This window comes from Falco peregrinus, chromosome 19 (assembly GCF_023634155.1).
Source record: "Falco peregrinus isolate bFalPer1 chromosome 19, bFalPer1.pri, whole genome shotgun sequence".
In the NCBI taxonomy this organism is placed as follows: Eukaryota; Metazoa; Chordata; class Aves; order Falconiformes; family Falconidae; genus Falco; species Falco peregrinus.
Genome location: NC_073740.1, coordinates 843577 through 852473, shown reverse-complemented (window position 1 = coordinate 852473; position 8897 = coordinate 843577). Strand labels below are relative to the sequence as shown.

The 8897-nt window shown below is 53.8% G+C and overlaps 1 protein-coding gene across 1 annotated transcript; it reads left to right on the top strand.

Moving 5' to 3' along the window:
* Window positions 1-2583: 2583 nt before the first annotated feature.
* HOXC13 (homeobox C13) lies at window positions 2584-5692 on the top strand. Its single transcript, XM_005233156.2, has 2 exons — window positions 2584-3214; window positions 5436-5692. The coding sequence occupies exons 1-2, from the start codon at window positions 2584-2586 to the stop codon at window positions 5690-5692; spliced, it is 888 nt and encodes a 295-aa protein (XP_005233213.2).
* The last annotated feature ends 3205 nt before the right edge of the window (window positions 5693-8897 follow it).

The window sequence follows — 8897 nt, the reverse complement described above, 5'->3', positions numbered from 1 at the left end:
TTGCTCTTGTTTTCACCTTTTCCCAGTGATTTCACCCCCTCCCCTAATTTTCGGAGTGCAACACGCACTAACTCACCTAATTACAAAATTCAGCGTTTCATTAAACCTCTGTTTCCCCGGGATACGAAGTGGAAATGCCCTTCCCCAAACTTGCCGGCGCAATTTGCCCTGATTTTTCATTTATCACGCTGCTGCCTTCCTCGGGGCTCCTACCTTCACCGCCGAGCGCCTCCACACCGAGCCCTGCCCGCGCCGCGCATCCCCGCTCCGCCTCTGCTACCCTCACCATAAATCTTTAGATTTTTAACATTTAATCCCCTTCCCACGCCGCGCAGATAGGACATATGCTACCAAATGTTAACTACTTCATAAAAATTAAAAGGGGGGGGGAAGAAAAAAGAAGGGCTGCTGGGGGAGGGAAGAGGGTTTTTTTGTTCAGCTCCCCCCGTCCCTTGTCCCCTACGTGGCGGACACCCGGCTTTAATTTACGTATCATTTCGTGCTCGGCTTCTTCCATCGCCCCTGCGAGCCATGTGGTTCTTGGGCTGGGGAGGGATGTTTCTCATGGGTGATTTCTGAACGGACTCACAGCACCTGGAATTCAAAGGATGCGGGCACGGCTTTTATTATTTATATATATATATATATATATATATTTCATTTAATTATTTTTCATTTTATTCTATTTCATTCAATTCCATTCCATTTTATTCCATTCAATTATTTTTTTATTACCTTTATTTTCTCCCACCCCTGCCCACCGCAGCCTTCTCCAATTCCACATTTGAACCCAGGTCGCAGCCCTTGGAAGGTGCCCCCGAGGCCGCGTCCCCTCAAATCTATCCCCGACGCTCACGGGGACCCCCTCGGGCTCCTTTGCCTTGAACTTGGACTTCGACGGCTCTTGAGGACTCCGAAAATCCCTCCTCGACGGCCCGGAGCGGGCAGGTCAATGGGGAGCTCGGCTGCCTTCGCAGAGTGGCCTCTCCCCGCCTCCAGGATTTTGGGGGGGATTCTGGGTTTTTTTGCTTTTTTCCAGGTTTGTTTGTTTGGGGTTTTTTTGCTATTGGGAAGAATTGCAAGAGGATGAGCTGGGAGGCGAAGCGCCCCGGGGGGAGGGGGGTTACCCCCCAAAACCAGCAGCACCGGAGAGGGTGTTTAGGATTGAAGGAGACACATGCAGCGTCGGGGGGGTGTCCCGCGTGGGTACGACCCCACGAAGGAGGGGGCAACAGGGACAGGCAGGGACCATCCGAAGGTCCCCCCGGAGGACTCCACTCCCCATGGCACGCCCCAGGAAAATCGGGGGGGAGGGGGAGTCATGCAGCGCAGGTGGAGCCCACCTCCCTTCTCACAGGCTGAGGCACTAAATTCCCCTCAAAATACATTTTTTTCCATTTTTTCCTCTATTTCTATTTTTGGGGGTGCTGAAACTTCCCTGAGCTTCCTTCCTCCCCTAATAACTTGCTCCCGGGGGCTCCCCGAGGGCTGCGAGCCCCTCCGTTCCCTCCCCTCCCCACCCGCATCCCCCCCAGCCAGCAACCTGCCATTTTTCTGTTTTCCCCCCCCAGTTCCGTGGCAGCCCAACCCCGCTCCACGAAGTAATTCACATTTTTACAACCCCCCCACAAATCAGCCTGGACCAACAGACCCCCCTGTGCCCCCCTGCCGCTTCATCTCGACCCCCCATTGCCGTTGGAATATTAATCACTGAACTATCAAACATCTATAATCACACACACACCCATTGAATGGGGGAAAATCAAATTATTTCGGGGTCTGGCAGGCAAATTAGAGGGGGGGAGCGTTTGGGCAGAGATTTTGCGCTTTTTTTAAAATTGGGGGGGAGGAAGCACCTTGCAAAGGAAAAAACAGTCAACAGGTTCCACCCGCGAAAAAAAACACAAGGGAGGGCGCGCGCTTTTTGGCCGCCCCTTCGAAGCATCGCGGGGGGTTTGTCCGTAGTGTCCCCTCGAACCGTCACGGGTGGGTGGTTGTCCTTGTCGTGCCCCCCCCCAATATCGCTCAGAGCACCCTTCCCTGCGCCGAAACACGGAGGGGGCGGGGGATCCTTCCAGGGAAAGGTGCTCCGTGTGTGTCCCCCCCGCGGTGTTTCGGGGTGCGCGTGGAGACACGGGCAGGGGGTTCCCACGGCACCCACCACGCGTGGGCAGGGAGCCAGTCCCCACGCGCGACTCTTTGTGCCGCCCGTGTCCCCCCACCCCCAACCGACGGGGCGGGCGCGGGGGGGGGGGGGGGCGCCGCCTTTGATGGGGGGGGAGCAGCCGACCAATGATAGTGGCGACGGAGTCACGTGGTCAGGGCCACGTCGGGGCGGGGGGGGCGGGGGGGGCGTGGCTGCCGCGGATTTCTTAATGGAGCGGCGGCCGCGCGACGGCGGCGCATGCGCGCGCGGCGCCGATATGTTGGGGGGGTCGCGGGGCGGCGGGGCGCGGCGCGGAGCTTCCCCCGACGGCGGCGGCGGCCGAGGAGGAGGAAGAGGAGGCGGCGGCGGCGGCGGAGGAGGCGGAGGCGGAGGAGGAGGCGGCGGCGGCGGCGGCAGCGGGAGCAGCGCGGCATGACATGACGGCACCGCTCGGCCTCCCCCCGCGCTGGCCCGACGGCCTCGCCTGCCGCTGTGAGGACGCCCCGCGGGAGAAGAACCGCATGGAGGGGCTGGGGCATTGCCGGGAGATGATGCCCCACGCGGGACTCGCCGTGCCCACCGCCCCGCCGCCGCCGCCGCCGCAGGGAGCCGCGTACGCGGAGCTGGCGGCCGCCGAGCCTCCCCGGCAGTGCCCGTCGGGGACGGCTTCCAGCGCGGCGCTGGGCTACGGTTACCCCTTCGGTGGGGGCTACTACGGCTGCAGGTTGTCCCACTCCCACGGAGTCAACTTGCAGCAGAAACCCTGCGCTTACCATCCGGGGGAGAAATACCCCGAGGCCGGCGGCCCCCTGCCCGGCGAGGAGCTGCCGTCGAGGGCCAAAGAATTCGCCTTTTATCCCGGTTTTCCCAGCTCCTACCAGGCGGTTCCTGGCTATTTGGACGTGTCGGTGGTGCCGGGGCTCGGCGGTCACCCGGAACCCAGACACGACGCTTTGCTTCCCATGGAAGGTTACCAACATTGGGCTCTTTCTAATGGCTGGGATGGGCAAGTGTACTGCTCCAAAGAGCAATCGCAGTCTGCACACCTCTGGAAGTCACCTTTCCCAGGTAGGCTGCCCCGGGAACCGGCGTGCTCGTCTGCTTCCCGACCGCCAGCTCCCACCGAAGGTGGGGATGTGCGTGTGTGCGGATGAGTGTGCATATACATACACATATACGGAGAGATACGTGTATGCCTGTATATGTAATTAAAGGGAAAGAAATGGCTCTGGAATGCCTCCTGTGCAAGGCAATGTGTATGAACATGTATGGGAAAGAAGGTGAAGCAATCATTTCTGAATCAAAATACACGCCGTGAGCTTGCTTGGAAAGTAACTTTGCCGTTTAATTCTTCCCTTTCTTCTCTCCTCCCTCTTGTTGCCTCACCTAAAGAGCGTCTCCCGGTGCCTTTCTCTTCACGTTCCCTCCGCTTGCCGCTTCTTTAATGTAGAAAGCTTAAAAAGCGGGGGGGGGGATATTTTTTAAAAACCCCACGACTAAACCTTCTTTAGTGGTTCGGTCGAATAAGAAGTGTCGGGGGCTGGGACAGTAAATCATATCACAATTACACACAATTATAGGAATAGGTGTCAAGTGACAAATGAATCTGTTTGGAGGGGAAGGAGGGAGGCGGGGGGGAGGGGGGGGCGGGGGGGCTTCTCCGCCAGGTCGGGCAGGCCTCCTGCCCTCCTGACAGCCCGCAGTCAGCCGGGAAGGCAAAACCCTTCCTTGGAGCATCTTTTAACCCAGCAAATCACTCGTTCCCTTCCCCTCCCGGTCCCACCGGGCCCGGCCGGCTCCGCGCCCCGACGGCAGCGGGGGGGAGGAAGGTGATGGTAAGTGCTGCCCCCCGGTACCCCTCCCCAGACTCCTTCCAGCCCCCCAGTCCCAGCGTTCGATGGGAAAGGACGCGCCGGAGGGTGATGGTGTAACCACAATAAAGGGGAGCACACCCTGCAGCATCTTGGATGGAGAGAAGGGACGGGTCGCGATAGTTCTTAGGGGGAGGGCAATGGGGGGGGGCACACACATCGGTTTATTTATTTTCCTTCTTTGGGAGAAAGAGGGACGGAGGAACGGGCTTTCCCTGGAGATTTTTGGGGAGAAGGGGGGAATTGCATTGTTGGCTGCGTGGTGGGTGTGTGGGTTTTTTGGGGAGGGTCATTGCATTCAGGCTGCATTTGAGGGAGCTGCCACCCCCACCGCTTTCTCTCCCCATCGCCTGGGGTTCTGGTGAACCTCCCCGAGGGAGATTCCTGCCCACCACCACTGGCTTTTGCGGCACCTTCAGCACCCCTAATTTCGCCTCCAAAGAGCCGATCTCCCCCAGAGCTCCCCCAGGGGCTCCCCAGTTAACTCCTCTCAGCCATAACTGGGGCTGTGCTGCCTGCCGAGGAGAGCTCGCCTCCATCTTCCTGCTCCAGCCAGCTGGGTCACACCTTTGCGGCGAGGAGATTCCGAGCCCAGGTCACTCCCCAACGCTGTCAGGGGGCTGGGGCTGCGCAAAAGCTTGGAGGGAGCTTTGCCCCCCCCCCCCCCCCCCGCCCGGTACCGGCAGAGCAGAGGTGAAGATGCTCCCCGCATTCCTGCTGAGCCCATTCTCCATAACCCCTTGGCAAAGCACAGAGTATCTCCCCTTCCTCACCGTCCCTGCGAAAGCCACTGGAGGGGGGGGGGCTGGGGTTATTCTTGAGAGGTTTGCCCCCCCGAGGGGCTTCTTGAGCCACAACGAGCCGGCGGGAGGGGCTGGGATGCGGAGGATGCACTTGTCTCTGCACCAGGCTCGATGTTGGGGAGTGCGCATCTTGGGGATCCCCGGGAATGTTTGCTGCTGGGGGGGAAAAGGGACGGGGGTAAGGTAAGAAAGAGGAGGAAGAACACGGGGGAGAAGGTCTAGATGTTGTCTAAAATGTCTCCATTGGGAAGGTGCCTTTGGTTATCCGCGCTCATTAGTCGGCGGGTTGACTTGGTGTTCCTCGTTTGTCAGCGCAGATAGTGTCGCCAAGAAAAACAGGCTTTCACCACGTGAATTATTAATATTATGGCATTATTCCTATTATTATGACATTATTCCCCTCGCCGGATGCATCTTCTGCCTGCCTTATCTCTTTTTCCCTTTCTCCCCCCTTTTCTCTTTGCTCGCATTCCTCCACTCTTTATCCTCCTTTTCACCCCCTTTCTTTCTCTCCCCGATGGGCAGAAATCCCCATCCCACACCCCGGGATGCAGCACCCCTCTTCTTCCCCTCTTCCTTATTGTTTTTTGTGTGTTTTGTTTTGTTTTAATCCAGACGTGGTCCCCTTACAACCCGAAGTCAGCAGCTATCGGAGGGGACGGAAAAAAAGGGTCCCTTACACCAAAATCCAGCTGAAGGAGTTGGAAAAGGAGTACGCGGCCAGCAAATTCATCACCAAAGAGAAGAGGAGGAGGATTTCGGCGACCACCAACCTGTCTGAGCGGCAAGTGACTATCTGGTTCCAGAACCGGAGGGTCAAGGAGAAGAAGGTGGTGAGCAAATCCAAGACAGCGCATCTCCACGCCACCTGACAGAGGATGACTTTGGAGGAGAAGGGGCAAGGAAAAGGAAGCAAGAAACGTAAATATTTATCTGGTAGTTTGTATGATAACATCATCGGGACTCTGCTGATTCCAATTCATTATTTAAAAAAAACCCAAACCAACCAACAACCAACCACACACACACAAAAAATCTACATTCAGAAATGCACACGTGCATATTCCCCCCCCCAAAAAAAACCACCAAGCGCATATTTGATTTACCCCTCTGCCCTACTCTGACTGTGAAAACCCCAGTTTTGCTCTGAGAAATCCATCGATAAGGTTAAACTGTGTATATTTTTAAAAGAAAATAATAATAAGCTAAGAGTGTAGTTACGTTAAAGGAGAGATGAACTCTGAATGTTGCCCTGTAACGATGTATAGTCCGACCCCCTCGCCAGTCTTTCATATCTCGGGCCATTTCACCCACCGATGTGTAAATGTATGGAGAACCTATGGCAAAGTTGCATCAGCTGCTTATTTTCTCGGTGCTAGGGACCGAAAATAAGAAATAAGGCTGCTATTGTGGGAAGCAAACCATTGCTCAGTATCGCTTAATTATTCCAACCATTGATTGTAGGTCCTAGATGCAAGTGAGTTGCTGTACGAGACTATTTCGGGTATGTTCTCTTGAGGGTTTCCATATCTCTGCCATAAAACTGGAATGTCTTTTCTCAGCTGACAAGATGGAAAATGCACAATATTGTATTTGGAGTTTGTTTCTTTCCCTCTCTAAACTGGGTAATTATCGACAGTGTTCTTTGGATATGTAAAAGCATCTTTTTTTTTTTTAATGTCTTGTATATGTATATAATATTGTGGTGTCCAGATGATATGTACCGACTGCAGATGACATTTCTTTAAAATAAATATCTTTTTTTGTTGTTGTTTTGCCTTGAGGAGAGGCTCTTTGTGCACCTCTTTGTAGCCTTGTGCTTCTCCCATCCCTCCCTCCCTCCAGCCGCCTCCTCTCCCCACCACCGCAAATACAGCCCAGGCGGGAACCTCCGCAAAGAAAGGATGGAAAAAAAGGGGGAAACCGGCACATTTGGGCATAAAGCGCTGAATAAGGGGCTTGCTGAAAGCTGGCGAAGGATGCGAGGGGCAGATGCGGCTTCCCAAGGAGGGTTTGTTCCCAGGGGGAGTAAAAAGCGGAGGAAATAAATCCGCGGAGACTGAGCCAACTGAGTGCGCTTTTTTTTAATTTTAATTTTTATTTTTCCCTTTTTTTTTTTTTTTTTTTTTTATCCTCCCGCCCCCCGCAATTACCCCGGGTGAAAACGCGCTGACTTTCCGGAGACGCTTCTAATCTCTTTAAATCTCCCTCCCAGAGGACGCGTTTCGCTAAACCTGTTTGACTCCAGCTCCGGCCCCAGATAAGCATCTCCCGACCTGCCCTCCCCGCTCCGCGCCCGCGGGACTTGAGCGGCCCCGGCCCAGCCGGGCAGCTCGGGAAGAAATACGAGAGAGGAAATTGTTTCCATAGGCGGATTACAATCTACCTTAATATCTGCTGGATTTAATCACCTCGTTAAATGATCAAAAGGGGAGGGGAAGGGGGGAGAAAAGGCTTTTAAAGCGATGTAACCTAAAACAATGTTATTGCGGGTGAAATTTGCATTGAGTGTGCGCATATATTTATGCGAGGGGGCAGACAGCAGGCACAAGCTATATAAAGCTATACGGAAAAAAGATTAGCGTTGGTGTCCGCGGAACCGCGCGCGTAGATACACTCGTGTCCGTGCTGATATGCATAACTATACATATATAATATATATACACATTTATAGGAGGCTATATAATGGCATGTGCATATAACCGTGTATGTCCGTTTCTTTTTATGATCTGGGCGTCGGTGTGTATACATTTCTTTTGTATATATATATATATATATATATATTTACATGTACGTGTGCGGGGCTTGACTGTGTGCATGTAATTTATATAAGCCTGGGTGTTAAGGCGATCTGTATATAAGTCTAGCACATATAATAACGTATTTCTACTCTCTACATAAATTCATACGTATCTATGCAAGTGCAAGCCTCTACATTATTAAGTGAAATGGTGGGTAGATAGTATGTATCTTAAATACATATATATAAAGTTTTATATGTACAAGTGCAAGTGCAACCCTCTATATTGTCATAGGAAGCGGCGTGTAGATCTCATGGTCTGTACCGGTCTGTACGTATGGGTGTACATATAGCTTTATAAATGAGTCTGAAAGACAGATGCATGGGGGGGTGTATGTATAGCGTGGGTCCCCGGGCTCAGCGCGGTGGCAGCGTGCCCTATGGAGCCCATACCACCACCAGAACTACCGGGAAAGCCCCGTATGGATTTGGATGCTTCCCGGAGTGATCCCAAATCTCTGGAAAGGTGGGACGTCGCTTTGGTTAACACCGGGGATGGGGCAAACCGGGGGCTGGATCGACCCCTCCCGGCTCCCCATCCCTTTGCAGGGGGGGCGGAAAAAAAGGGGTCCCTGACACCCACCGCCCACCTCCGCGTCCCTCATTTCTCCGAGTGCGCAGCTGATGAGCGGAGAAACCCGGGGGTTGATCTGCCGGTGTTTCCCGCATTTGTTTTGGTGGTTTGGAAGCACTGGCAGAGCTTTAATTCTTATTGTTTTAATTATTTTTAAAAGACGCTCAGCTAGGAAATATGGCAATACCTCGAGAAACCCATCGCCGCTGCTCTAGCGGGAGTAAGCCGTTGGTAAAACCTGCCCTAACCCACGAGAGCCACAAGAATATGTGTTTTGGGTGTAAAAAAAAAAAGCTTTCCCTCTTAAAAAAAAAAAAAAAAGTCTTGCTGTGTGTGCAGACACTGCAACGCCCGAGAGCAACTCCAGACAAGCCCAAATCCGACACCCCGGCCGCGCGTGTTCTGTATTCTTCCGCCTTGTACCTGAATTTCACCAGTTCGGGAAGGGGGGGGGGGGGGGGGCGGGCGGGGGGAAGTTGATAAAACTGAGGATATTGGGCGAGGGTTATTGCAGGGAATGAGGGGAGATGGGCAAATACTTTTTTTTTTTTTCTTTACGGCCGTGGATTATTGAGCCCAAGTTATTCACGGAGTTTCCAATTCTGGAAGTTTTTGTCAACTGTAGTTTGATTTTGTCGGAGGGGGAAAGGGCTGTCTGTGTGTCGGTCGCTCTTTCAACTCGTGTGGAAGGAATTAAAAGGGG